Consider the following 12,933-nt stretch of genomic DNA (forward strand, 5'->3'; position numbering starts at 1 on the left):
TTTGCACTCATTAATATTACGACATAAGATAAAATTTAGTAATAATGTTATACAGTATAAATTCACCATGAATCACACAATTGAGCTTGTCAGAATGGTATCATCATTCGTCTCTTGATGTTCACAGCAGATGCAACCTCAACACATCTAGATAGTATTAGATTACCAGCACTTCTTAAAACAAGTCGTAAGATTCCATAGTTGGCCATCGTCGTAGCCTAAAAGCACGCACGCCAAAACTCCTACGCTCGCTATCCATCCAAATCCTCCTCTATCCCAATCAAAACTCCCTTAACAAACACCCGAAAGGATCGACACCGACTCCGAGATAGGCTGTCTATGCCAATTCAACTGCCCATCCTCCCCAACCATAAACGCCGCCACTTCCTCAATGAGCTCCCACTCGCCCGTGGCCTGATTCTTCTCCGCATACCGAAAGATAATGTTCATTCCCAGATCCTCAAAGACGAGCTCTCTCCTCCTCAGTCTTAGCCACTGCTTGTCTTCATCGCCCTCCATTGCGTTCATAGCTTCGACTTCAAGGTTCCTTAGAGCGATGGCGCGGAATACACGACTGTCACGGAGGGCGTTGCGGATGGGGTATTTGCCTAGAATGCGAATTGCGTCTTGTTTAACTTCTGGATCGCGACAGCCGAATGCTGAGACAAAGAGCGGCCATGTCCAGCCTGAGTCCATTGCAAAACCACAGTTGGGACGCGATGCGATTAAAGTCTCGGCAATGGCGTTGAGCTCCCGGTATTGTGGCGTGAGGTCCTTTGCCGTTTCGACGCCAGAGTATCGTGGCATGGCGGTGTAAATATAAAGGATGAGAAACTCGATGTGAAAGTTGATCGCTTGCAGATAAGACTGCTCATCGTTCTGGCGATTGTCCTGCGCGGTCTGAAGCAGGGGACTAAAGGATGTTGACCATCTTTGAAGCCAATGCCTGGATTCCTCCAGAAACTTTGAGATCCGCGGGTTTTGCCTCACGCTGTCTAGCTTCATTTCCAGTTCCTTCATATCTCTCACTTTCGTCAAAGCAAGTTGTGCCGTCGTCGCTGTCAGAAGGGGGATGTATTGCACAAGCTGCCTCTGCAGTAATGTCCAGTATCCATGGGCTTCGTCCAGCGTGCTGAAAACAGCCGGCATATCTTCAATCACACTGATATTCGTCTGCTTCGGCCTGAAGTAAGGTGAGTGCTTGGTGAACGGAGCAATACCTGGGGGTCTCTGCGGAGGCGCTCGTGGAGGCGTCTGCTGGTCTGACACGGCTTGCGGACTCGCCTGACTCTGTGGACTCGGAAGACCAACTGGGTTCTGCTGACTTGAAGGTGCGCTCGCCCACGGCGTACCAGGTTGACTTGGTGGACTTGATACAGAATGAGGACTGGACATCTGCGATGCAGGAGCTTGCTTGGCAGCGACTGCGGGCGGTTTCGGCGGAAAGAAGAACTTCTTATACGAGCCCATGAATGATCGCGACTGGAGTTCCAAGGGCTTATAGCAATCCAGGATCTCTTGAACCAGCGCTGGAGGTGCAGGGGCGATTCTGACAAGACTGGGAGCTTTGTCGGTACAAGCTGCAAGCTCGTTCAACATGCTGAAGCCATGAGTGATGTGCTTGAGAGCCGCCGGCATGTTTCCTCGTTGCGCTTCGAAGCAGATGAACAGCAGAGACGCCAACATAGCTGTCCGTAGCCCTTCCTTCGTTGGTCTGGCCTTGGCTTGTAATTGTAGAGCCTCGCAGTAGTAAACAATTGCGTTAAGGTAATGTTTGTTGTCGCCCGCTAGCTCATTTCCAGGTGAGGATGCTTCAAACTCAACGTTGGAGGCTTTGCGTAATGCGCCCACTGCCATAGCGGCATATCTCAATGAGGGTTCCTGTAGTGTAAGTTGAGGCATCGTAGTCGTCCATAATCGTGAGTCTCCGAGTCCTCCACTGAGGAACCCGACACTAAGAGCCGACCATTCATCGAAGTAGGATCGCTGCTCACTACTTGTGAAGCAGATGGTGTTGATTGAAGGTTCCTCGGGGATTGTCGGTGGTCTTGCTTTCACAACAGCCGTTGAACCTGTAGTAACCTTAATCTTGGACGCTGCACGGGGCTTGGCTCCAGAGTTCGATGTCGCTTTTGATCTTGAGGCTGTTGAGCGCGGCCGAGGTTCGGTGGCGCTTTCAGCAGGTGTAGCTGCTGCGTCGCCATAGCCATCGCATGAACCTCGCCATTTTAAACAATTGAGACAGGCTGGTTTTGTCTCGTCACATTTGACATGTCGCTTTCTTCACGATGTTAGTGTGTTTCTTACGCCATGCGCGGCCCAAGGAATTGAGTTCATGCGACCAACTGCATGACACTTACTTGCCTAAGAAGCCATTAGTAACAGACTCATAAAAGACATGTAGTGAACTCACATGTAGCACAACCCGTGCGTGCTCTACTTGAGCTTCGTCTTGTATGTCGCGCCCTAGTCTCAAGTGCAAAACGATGCGTACCAGCTCTTGAAGCCGTCGCATTTGCAGATCTCTCAGTGTCTGTACCTGAAGAACTAAAGACAGGACGGAAAGTCAGCTCAGCTCGGATCCATATTGTGTGCGACAGGGTTTCTGGCTTACGGCGCCGAGCTGTTGGATCGTCCTCCATTGATAGGGATCGAGAACTGGATCTCCATGATTAACAGGTACCAGGGGTTCCACAACAAACAAAAACCCCAAGACAGAATAGACACGGCTTGTTGGTTCAAGGCTCGAAAAGGAAGATCGTTTGTGTGAGGAGAAGCCCGCTCGCGCAGAGACGAGAAGCCGTTCTGGTAAGGTAGAACGGGGGACGGCTCGGTACTCGGTTTTGGAGCTTACAGGGGACGGGCCTTGATGTACCGATCCAATACTGTGCTGTGCCGTACCTGGCTAAGCCAAAGTGCAGAACCTATCAGTGGAATCTTTCAACGTCAGCGGCGCTTGTCATGAGGCGAGACCCCGAAATTGAGTGGGATGATAACAATGACAACCTCCAAGAAAATATAAATTATTCCCACGTGTGAAGAAGCAACGGGTTTATTAAAAAGAAACAGGGGAAAAGGGAGAAGGCGAGTGTGGAGAGAGCCAAGCAAGATCAAGCAAGGTTTATCTTATTAGTCACCTCCACCAGAGGTTGAATTGACTTTTGAGGAGATAATTGAGCTGAGTCTTTTAAAACTGATAGCTAAACTTACATCTTTTGACGTGTCTAACGGGATCTAGAAGCTCAATTAGATGTAACGGCGGTTCCGTTGATCACTGGGCGGACGAGGCGAGACGGTATATGGATCAGGATGGGTTTGGTTTAGCTGCCGGGTTGTGGAGGGGGTCTGATCACAGCGGGGATAGAGTTCCTTGATTGGAAGATTCTGCGATGACTAGTGTGAATACGGCGGTTATTGTGGTTAAAGATAAAACTTATGATATGGATCTGATGTTGATATCTCTCGGCATTTAGAAGCTGACTGAGATTATTATAGATTACATTACGGCAAGTCATTCAGTGCATGTGAAAATTAATCAGCCTTACTATGATAGTTATGTTTTAAATAAATGAACCCTTCCAATAACGAGTGCGTCATGAATTAAGAACAAGAACAAGAACAAGATTTATTAGCATTAGATGGCGCGTGGTAGTGGATACCACTGAGATCCGCTAGAGCATAGAAACGGGGTCTCGGCCCAGATTTGAAGAATAACTGCCGTTACTTCCGAAGACCAATGAGGAGAAACAATGCCCAAAGAAGTGTTGGGAGAGCCGGAGATTGCTGGATTGGGCACTCAAGCTGTCATATTCACCATAGCGAGAGCGTTTTCAGATGTCTCCTTAAATGATGCCTCGATATAAAACCCCCACGCTCAATGATCAGACACACAACAACCATTAGAGATAGACCTTCCACTGACTTTTCCCTCACCTTTCAAGCATCCATCACAGTCACAGCGGCCGCACTTCGTCCCATCGTCCATAATCCAAGAATAACCTACCAATCGACTCCTGTCCAACTTCCCCTCATGGGTGGGGAGATCCAGGGACCGTTGGAGGCGCTTCAGCAGGGATGTCAAGTTCAAAGTCGCACTGCCGAGACCGGGAGGAGGATTGAGTTCATCCCAAATCGAGGGGTTTCGACGATCATGGCGACATCTATGTTTCAACGCTTGATCCTATAATTAAAAGGCGCATCGCGAGGCATTCTTCAAGATGCAGACCGTTGTGTTGCATAGGGCTGAGGGTTCAAGGCTGGACGATTATGCCCTCGATGGGTTGCATTGCATTGCAGTGAACCATTGCCACTATCTTGAAGCAAATGACGCATATTGACGCCCAAGTGTACACTGCATTACCTTGATGGTTGTCCGTCAAGTCTTTGGTCAAGTCACTTTGTGTCGCCTTTTCGCCATGTGCGGCACGACAGCCCAGGACTCTTCGACGGTTGCTGATGTTAGACCCGTGTTGCTGACATGCCCGATTACAGCCGGAGCTAAAGATGACAAAGTCCTGCAGATCTACCGGCATTGATGCAGCTTATACGAACGCGAGACATCTGCCATTCTGCCAATCACTCCTCGCATTGCCGTTGGGTCTTGGGTGAACCTCAACCGATCCTACCACAATATACCTCTACCGTCCATTGACCTCACATTGCATATCACATGGAACGACCGATACATGTCGTTGGTTCATATCATTGACATTAACTCATTAAGCCATCATGGCTGATAATACACATCGCTCCATCCCATCCGCACAGCAGACATCTAAGCGCGCTCACTCGCAACCTGCTCAGCCTTAACAGGCTCTCTATCCTCCGCACCCGGATAATCCACCGCGTTCTCACCACCCTTTCCACGATAGTTCGTAGGATGATCCCGGTCCGCACCCATATCATGGATAGGGTCAGAGGGGTTCGCACCAACACCCGTAAGACCAGAACGATCCTTCTTCTCCCGACCGTGAAGCTCCTGGCTAGTCTGCCCAGCGGCAGGCTTTCCTAGACCGGTGTGTACGTCAGCGGACGTGGCACCCCCGAGAGTCGCGGAGGCGGATACGGCGCCCGAGGCACCGGGGGCTTGGGCGGGGATTTCGGTCTCGGGGTTGGGCTGGAAGGTGTTCTCTTGGGGAGCTGTGCCGGCGGGATGTTGCTCGGCGTGGAACTCGGGGACAGCGTCGTTGCCAACGAGAACTCCGGGCTTGTGCTGGCAAATGTGAGTATGATGTATCATGAAGAGTACTTCTATGACGATTGACTTACGCCCTTGGTTGTGAGGGGCTCAGAGGGAGCGACCTTGCTTCGGAACTCACCCTGTTGGGGAGTAGCAGACTCGGGGTTCATAGACATGATGATTGTGTTGTTTGAGAAGTGTTCGAAGATGGGTGTTCAATTAAGCCTTTGTAGGATCTTTGTGTATGATCACAGAAGAGTAATAAGAATGAAGAGGATAAAAAGTCATGTCTTACACGCTGTAAGGCTACATATAAAGCATCGTGATGCCGCATCTACACATGTATGATGTCAACATCTTCATCGTCGCCATGACATCACTCTGTGCACGTCGCACGAGATCCAGCCATCATCAAGACTATCTACATCGTGTCTGTTGAAGAAATCACTGCATAATGACTCTGTTCAAGGCGAAATCGATCGATAAAGATATTCAGCGGATGAGATATGTGGAGCGGACAACGGAGTTTTGCTCCGCGTGAGAGCTCGTTGGCTGATGTTGTGGAGGAGGGCCCTTGTATACAACGTCATATGCGCTTGGCTTGTGGTGAGGCTTCCGTGTATACTTATTTGTTTCACTGTGTGATGCCGGGGTTTGAGGATGAGAAATGGGGAGATTTGCTTGAAGGCTAGCTGGTGTTGATTGAAGAGCCGGTCACATGAGCGGGTTTCTTAAAGGTGGTATGGAGTGTCGCGTGCTGTGTTTCCTTGTTCTTTGAGTCGGTGCATGATCTAGATCCTGTTAAAGATCGGGAGAGGCCATTGTGATTGGCGGTTCATACGTTCGTGATGCTCAAAATGGTATTGTTGACAGCTAGCCAATTAGAACAAGCTTCTTACAACGACAACCATGAAGCTAAAACTCTACATGATGAACTGGATGCCGGGTTTGGAGTGCTTCTCATGATATCAGATCACGTAGCACATATACCCTCCATGAAGTCAAGTATGCTGCAACAGTCTTGTAAGATGTCCCGGCACCTCTGGCTCGGACAAACGATGAGAGGATGCGATTCGTCCAACTGCAAGTCATCCAAGTCCTACTATGCTTCACTCAACTCGCTTCTTTCCATCGAAAGCCACGACGTCTGCTGGAGGACGTCTGCTGAAGGACCTTGTGCGGTCTAAGCATAAAGTCCGCAAGCTGTTGTCAAGGCGGCGTCTACGAGAGCACGGTGTAAACACGAGCAACAATTTCCACCCAAGGCAAGGACAATCAATCGTGCTCTTCGTGTAGTAGGCTTGAATGTACGTGTGGCTGGCAAGGGTCGATTGACTGATGTAAGCATTGAGGAACAGAGATGATGTACTGGCAACGTCCCTGCAGGTGGTATCTTATGCGCAATGGCAGCCTCACCAATGTCTGAAGCAATGCGACAGACCCAAATAGGTTTGCGGCATGGCTTGAGAAGGACTTGTGGTGCCTTTGACAACGGACGGCGCAATGGTTCTTAGTTGTGAAAATGTCACAGTAATGGTACTGCTTCACAGCCTTCGAAGCTCAGCGTCTGATCGGGCGTGACAATGAAGAAAGTTGTGAATGTGTTCAACAAAACATACTGCGCAAAGCACACAGTCGACAGTCCACCACCGGATAGCGCAATAAACAGTATCTCACCAGGCTGGCGTTGTTCGCCCACTTACGTTGAACATCATGATGTTGTTCCAATTGAAGTCACCTACCCTGCATCTTCCAGCAGCGCCACAATAAGTACTCTCGAAACGCCTAAAGCGAAGCCAGTCAGCCAGTTCAAGCCCCTCAGCTTTCAAGGGATGCAATATTGAGTACTTTGACGTCAATACAAGACATTTCTGTACCTTGTGCACATCTGGCTTGCGCCTTAATAAGGATGTACATATTGACCGTGTAACGTTCCACGACAGCCTCTCGTACAACTGAATCGCGACCAAGACACAGCATCCGAAAGCAAGGGATTCCGTCAACAACCGGAGATGGCTTTTTACGAACCTCGGTCTCAGAAATAGGGGTCTCGACCTTAACATTCCTCAAATGTCATTTCCTTTTTTTAAGCCTCAAGGGTCCACGGCTAATTCCATTTTCAGCCACCAGCGACCATTTTAAGTCACGAGCATATCACCAATTCAGCCTTAAAGCGACAGCTGCAATTTGCTGACAGGCCCGGCGCTGAGACTATTTAATTGTTAGGCGTCTTTCTGCTGACAGGGAGCCAGAATTGGTATTAGTCAAATCTGGTGGAGTTTTGTCATAATCGTCGATGAGCAGCTAGCGAATTCTAAGCGGCTGAAGCACAGAGCTTTTTGATCGACCAACAGTGTCGCATAAAAAGCCTCTCAGGCGAGGATCGCCGATAAACAAACAGTGTCGCACCAGGGAGACAAGTAAAACTGGGAAGAATACCGGGTCACAGAGGATCCTTTAATCTGCGAATTGTGGTACGTAAACAAAGATAACAAAAAGACCAGAGTTTTCTGTTAATTTTCTGTGATTAATTCTGCGAAAATAGCGCCTGGAAGCTGGTTAATATGATGGCGTGTTGGTGGTAGCTGTGCCGCTGGTGATTATGATGGTGATAAATTAATATTATGGCGACGCCACAAGTCGAGACCCATCAATCAATTGCGGCTGTCTTCTTGGCTGCATTCATCACCAGCCTCATGGCTTTCAGACATGTTTCTGTTTGTTTTGGTTGATCACTGGATAGTCACAGCTGAGTTCTCAGTGATTCTCATCATCTCTCCCTTCTCTGTAACCCTGGAGGTTCCATGTTGATCGTCAATCGACAGGCTAAAAGTCGCATTTTACAGGGGGCATATAATCGAGACCCAACTGTGCCATGTTCGTACAGGATTGACCCTCGTCGCTTGTTTGAGTTTTACGATGAGGCCATTGATCGCAAATTAAGAATTGATTGGGGGTTTACGTGGTCATTCCTGTATAATACGAAGGAGTGAGTTTGGGAATAAACGGCGATTAAACTAGAACAATGAAGTTCGACTTGGACTGAGAAAGTTTCCGAATATAGATCAAGGTCCTGAGGACGCGCAACGCACGCATCCATTATGGAAGATGGAGTCAGCTTGACCAAGTCAAGACAAGTTCAACCCCGTGTTGATGATCTCACACACCACTAGAGGATTTTCCAACCTCGTGTCTGCCGTTGCACCCGTCTTGAAGGAGGCTGTGCAATGATCCGTTTTTGAATGAACATTTGCAATTGTTATCGACTCTGATGCTGAACGTACAATATTAATGACATTTTTGTTAATTTGCAATACAATATCTCTCGTATTATCGACGTGGTAATGCTCTTGACCTTGGTTCCAGAACATCTGCGTCACGGGTCCCGCCTTGGCCGGAATACTAGGGGCCGGTTGCCGGGGAGGCCAGGGCGGAACATCCGCTAAAATGGGAAATTCCAGGTTATCGGTCCGCATCCGGTGTGGCTACCTGCCCCCTCATTCGCTCCTTCCAACTGGGCCGTTACAGTTGCAGCAACGATTCATTGACTCTCTTGGGCTCTTTGTACTCTTGTCCTCGTCACTCCATCTTTTTCCTCTCTTCAGCTCCGTCTCTCGCAATAACAAGGCAAAAAGAAAGATTCGGGTCGGTCGGTCTTTTTGTGCCACTCGCTCAACTTGTTTGTTCCTGTTCCTTGCGCTTCTCCAACTCTCTCGTTTCAACTGCAAATTATATCTCGCCGATTGATCCACCTTCTTCCAAGGTGATCCCCTTGAGGCGGCGCGCCCGCTGCTGGCATCATCGATCCTCTTGGCACTGCCTGCTCTCGAGTTGTTGCAGCACCTTATCGCTATCTTTATCAGTGTCACTCTGCTTGAACCTGCCTGCTCCTCCGCCTGGATCCAGATTTAGTATCCAACCACTATCCACAATGCAGAACTACCACGGGGATCCCTACGAGAGCGAACCGCTCGACTCTCATAATCGCTACGATTCCTCTCCCCGAAGACCCATCCCTCCTCCCCATAGTTATTCACCTTCGGCTGCCCACTACGACGCTCCCCCGAGATCAAACCACCCAAGCGCACATCCCGATTCTTCATACAGCCGTGTTCAAGGTGGCTACGACGACTATTCTTCTCACGGTCGCCCAGTTTCGCCTTCGCCGTACGCAGGATCCGCTGGATACGACAGTCCTCGACGACCATCGCCTCAACAAAACGACCACGGTTATTACGGCAACCAAGGCTATAATAACTACGGAGGTGGCGGCGGCGGACATATGGGGTATGATCACCCAAACTCCCATACAACACCGGGCGCAGACAATTTTGGAATGTCTGCATCTGGTGGTATGGCAGGAATTGCTGTTAACGTTGCTGACCGTAATCCTCGCTATAGCGGCATAGGCGCAATGGAACACTCCAACTTGCCCCCGCCTCCGTCGCGGACTCAGCAAAACCCGTACGGCGGAAACGGAGGCTACGGTCACGGTTATGATTCGCCTCGTGGGCCACCATCGGCAGCGACATCTCAGTTCAACGGTAGCGATCCCTACATCGATAACCCATACCCCGGATATACGAATTCGCGGCACGGCAGCGACAATCTCGGCGTAGTGAATCCTAATGAGATCGTTGACGATGGAGACGACGGACTTGTGTATGGAAAGAGCCAAAGAAACTCAATGCTTAGCCTTTCCAATTCCGACCGCGCGAAGAGGGGTGCTTCTGCTACCGCTGCTGCGGTTGGAGGTGGTGCGGCTGCTGGCGGCCTTTTGGGTGGACGAGGTCAGTATTCGTCTGCCAAGTGTGCGCATTTGCTAATTAGGTACAGGCGGAAGCTACGAGATGAATGGGGCACGGGAAAAGCCTTACGGTTATGGCTCAGACGATAAGGACACTGGGAGGAGTAAGAGGTGCAAGTGGCTCATCATCGTCGTTGTGTTCCTCGTCATCGTTGGCGCTATTGTCGGTGGTGTCGTTGGTAGCATGGTGAACAATGGCAAGAAAGACGACAGCACAGCGAGTTCGGGAGAGTCAGCTAAGGACGACACGAAGAAGAACGGCGATCTTGGCAAAAACAGTGCCGAGATCAAGGACCTTCTCAACAATCCCGACCTCCACAGAGTCTTTCCTGGCATGGACTACACCCCTCTCAACTCGCAGTATCCCGACTGTATGCATAACCCACCTTCTCAGAACAACATCACTCGCGACGTCGCCGTGTTGGGTCAGCTTACCAACAAGATTCGACTGTACGGAACCGATTGCAACCAGACGCAGATGTTGATTCATGCTCTCGACCGATTGGAACTCAAGGATACCAAGATCTGGATGGGTGTTTGGCTTGACAAGAACGAGACAACCAACGATCGACAGATGGCACAAATGTGGGACATCCTGGATGAGTATGGTGATGCTCCTTTTGAGGGCATCATCATTGCCAACGAAATTCTGTTTCGTGAGGAGATGAACATCACCACATTGGCCAAGATCTTGGACGACACCCGCACAAAGCTCGACAAGAAGGGCCTCAAGCTCCCTGTTGCTACCTCCGATTTGGGTGATGACTGGACATCTGAGCTTGCGACGGACAGTGACTATATCATGGCCAACATCCATCCCTTCTTCGCCGGAGTTGAGGCATCCGAGGCTGCCGCTTGGACTTCCAACTTCTGGAAGACCAACAACGGAGATTTCTGGAAGACGGACACGAAGAAGAACATCATTTCGGAAACAGGCTGGCCTACCGGAGGTGGCACCAACTGTGGCTCAGCCGCAACATGTACCAAAGGATCAGTTGCTGGTATTGACGAGCTCAACACCTTCATGGACGATTGGGTTTGCCAGTCTCTCAAGAACGGTACCAACTACTTCTGGTTTGAGGCATTTGACGAGCCTTGGAAGGAGAGGTACAACACCAAGGGCAAGAACTGGGAGGACAAGTGGGGTCTGTTGACAGCGGATCGTGAGCTCAAGAAGGGAGTCAAGATTCCCGACTGCGACGGCAAGACGATCCAGGACTACAGCATGTTTTCTTCATAAATGACTCGATGCATTCACGACATTGCTCAGCGACGATTGATGTCTGAGTTTATGTCAGCTCTGCGGATGCGAGGGCATGCATTGGATATAACCATCATCACCTCAACACTCAGCATTTAATGTCTTATCACGGACCGGAGTCACGGAGTATTAGGGAAAACAGGTAAAATGTTATGCCCTTTATATGTTTTTTTTTTTTTTTTTTGTTTCGGATACGCCTGGCACGATTGCTTTTTTGTAGACGATGGAAATGTGGGCTGGCTTCTTGTAACGATTCGCATTGCGAGAGTATATAGTTGATGGAGGAACGGCTAGGACAAACAATATAAGTATTGGCTCAACGATTGATGCGCGACGCATGAATTGATCTGTGATGTGAAATATGAATCGTTGACGTACCTGATTGATGGGTATCTTGCCCGAAGGCGCTGCATATTCGTGTCGTCGTCAGTCGTTACAAGCTATATGGCCAAGCAAGATGTATATACCGCGCTTCAATGCGCCCGTCCCAAGCATTCATACTAAGCAATCGCCCAAGTATTTATCCCCAGCAACTATCGCATCAACCACCCTCATGAAAACTCCTCATCTCCTTCCATCGCAAGCCTGGCTCCATCCTCCATCCAAGGCTCAATTCCCAGGCTGACACGTCCCCTCCCCTTCCTCATCCCTTCCCTGCGTCTGACTTCTAGGCGTGAGAGGTCTAGGGTGCGAATAGGCGACGGCAGACAAACCCTCGATGCCCTCAATGGGGCAGTGGAACATGCCTGGAGGAACAGATGCGGCCTTGCTCATGTCGGCGTTCATCATGCCAATCGTCCCAGCCTTCCACATGTCGCGCTCCTGCGTGAACTTGTCGAGTTTGTTTTCGAGAGCGGCGATTCTTCTAGCGTACTCGCGGAGGGTGTTGATGACCTTGTCCATGTCTTCTCGCAGTTCTCCGGTACTGTTTGGGATGGAGAAGTCAAAGTCTGGGGGGGAGACGCGAGCTTGGGGCTGCGGGATTGCGTGGAGCGGTGCCTGGGTGACATTGTATGCAGCCGGATTGCCGTTGAAGGTACTTGGGTTAGCAGGATACGCATCCTGCGGCGCATTGAACGCAGGCCCACTGCTCATATACGGCATCGGATTCGGCGAAGGGGTTGGAACGCCCATACGGGCAGTCGCGAGAAGACGGCCGGTGACTTCTCGCTGAAGATGAAGGCTCACCATGGCGGAGATGTCAGTTCCGCACGGGGCCTTGCCGACCTTTTGTCTATCAATCGTCAGTCTTAGTCAATTGCAACTGAGGAGAGACGGTTACCTCTTCAGCATGATAGAATCGCATGCATCTTCGAGAAGCGAACGCTTAAGTCTCTCGTCGGCGTAGATGTACTCGTGCTTGCGAGTTGCTCGATCACAGACCTGCCATAGTGCTTGGTACTCTGCTTCGCGGGCTGCTCTGTCTGGCTTTGCTTCTGGGGATGAAGACGCCATAGTGATTGAGCTTCAATGGTAGATTGAGCTATTGGTCTAAAACTGTAGAATATTTGTTGCAGATTTGATGTAATTGACTGAGCTTTGTGAGTTGGATGAAGGATGACAAGAAGAGACGGAATTTATAAGAGGGGGATTGAAGAGGCAGTGAATCACTGCGCGATGCGCACTTAGACGGGGTTCCTAAAAAGAGAGTGAATTGCTTAGGAGAGGTCATGGCGGGTTAGAGGA

General features: G+C 49.9%; 5 protein-coding genes across 9 annotated transcripts; 2 read left to right on the forward strand and 3 right to left on the reverse strand.

Moving 5' to 3' along the window:
* Positions 1-85: 85 nt before the first annotated feature.
* On the reverse strand, positions 86-3,575 carry FOXG_15657 (uncharacterized protein). Of its 4 annotated transcripts, XM_018395756.1 has the most exons (5): positions 3,211-3,575; positions 2,615-2,937; positions 2,414-2,547; positions 2,361-2,364; positions 86-2,281 (listed from the first exon to the last, which is right to left on the reverse strand). In XM_018395756.1, the coding sequence occupies exons 2-5, from the start codon at positions 2,668-2,670 to the stop codon at positions 292-294; spliced, it is 2,184 nt and encodes a 727-aa protein (XP_018256024.1). In that variant the 5' UTR covers positions 2,671-2,937; positions 3,211-3,575; the 3' UTR covers positions 86-291. The 4 variants fall into 4 exon arrangements, with proteins under 4 accessions (XP_018256024.1, XP_018256025.1, XP_018256023.1 ...); XM_018395757.1 differs by lacking the exon at positions 3,211-3,575 and having other exon boundaries at positions 2,615-3,116; XM_018395754.1 differs by having other exon boundaries at positions 96-2,281; positions 2,414-2,937; positions 3,211-3,514.
* A 254-nt stretch (positions 3,576-3,829) lies between these two features.
* FOXG_22106 (uncharacterized protein) lies at positions 3,830-5,509 on the forward strand. Its single transcript, XM_018402502.1, has 2 exons — positions 3,830-5,221; positions 5,292-5,509. The coding sequence occupies exon 1, from the start codon at positions 3,878-3,880 to the stop codon at positions 4,184-4,186; it is 309 nt and encodes a 102-aa protein (XP_018256026.1). The 5' UTR covers positions 3,830-3,877; the 3' UTR covers positions 4,187-5,221; positions 5,292-5,509.
* Positions 4,016-5,979, reverse strand: FOXG_15658 (uncharacterized protein). The gene is made up of 2 exons (XM_018395758.1): positions 5,269-5,979; positions 4,016-5,212 (listed from the first exon to the last, which is right to left on the reverse strand). Exons 1-2 carry the CDS (start codon positions 5,353-5,355, stop codon positions 4,775-4,777), a joined length of 525 nt encoding a protein of 174 aa, XP_018256027.1. The 5' UTR covers positions 5,356-5,979; the 3' UTR covers positions 4,016-4,774.
* Positions 5,980-8,503: 2,524 nt separating this feature from the next.
* On the forward strand, positions 8,504-11,636 carry FOXG_15659 (murein transglycosylase). 2 transcript variants are annotated; one of them, XM_018395760.1, is made up of 3 exons: positions 8,504-9,466; positions 9,581-9,969; positions 10,016-11,636. In XM_018395760.1, the coding sequence occupies exons 1-3, from the start codon at positions 9,111-9,113 to the stop codon at positions 11,224-11,226; spliced, it is 1,956 nt and encodes a 651-aa protein (XP_018256029.1). In that variant the 5' UTR covers positions 8,504-9,110; the 3' UTR covers positions 11,227-11,636. The 2 variants fall into 2 exon arrangements, with proteins under 2 accessions (XP_018256029.1, XP_018256028.1); XM_018395759.1 differs by having other exon boundaries at positions 8,504-9,969.
* On the reverse strand, positions 11,436-12,702 carry FOXG_15660 (uncharacterized protein; the record flags this gene model as incomplete). The annotated part of the gene is made up of 3 exons (XM_018395761.1): positions 11,436-11,537; positions 11,626-12,481; positions 12,530-12,702. The coding sequence occupies 2 exons, from the start codon at positions 12,700-12,702 to the stop codon at positions 11,857-11,859; spliced, it is 798 nt and encodes a 265-aa protein (XP_018256030.1). The 3' UTR covers positions 11,436-11,537; positions 11,626-11,856.
* Between the last annotated feature and the right edge of the window lie 231 nt (positions 12,703-12,933).

The sequence above is a fragment of the Fusarium oxysporum genome, chromosome 8 (assembly GCF_000149955.1).
Source record: "Fusarium oxysporum f. sp. lycopersici 4287 chromosome 8, whole genome shotgun sequence".
Lineage (NCBI taxonomy): Eukaryota > Fungi > Ascomycota > Sordariomycetes > Hypocreales > Nectriaceae > Fusarium > Fusarium oxysporum.

Bases quoted from the DNA above. Each gene is read 5' to 3' on its own strand.
- FOXG_15657 (XM_018395755.1), bottom strand. From the start codon at position 2,642: ATGGAGGACGATCCAACAGCTCGGCGCCGTAAGCCAGAAACCCTGTCG.
- FOXG_22106 (XM_018402502.1), top strand. From the start codon at position 3,878: ATGATCAGACACACAACAACCATTAGAGATAGACCTTCCACTGACTTT.
- FOXG_15658 (XM_018395758.1), bottom strand. From the start codon at position 5,355: ATGTCTATGAACCCCGAGTCTGCTACTCCCCAACAGGGTGAGTTCCGA. The intron at 5,213-5,268 runs GTAAGTCAATCG...CACATTTGCCAG, and splicing joins AGCCCCTCACAACCAAGGGC to CACAAGCCCGGAGTTCTCGT.
- FOXG_15659 (XM_018395759.1), top strand. From the start codon at position 9,111: ATGCAGAACTACCACGGGGATCCCTACGAGAGCGAACCGCTCGACTCT. The intron at 9,970-10,015 runs GTCAGTATTCGT...AATTAGGTACAG, and splicing joins CGGCCTTTTGGGTGGACGAG to GCGGAAGCTACGAGATGAAT.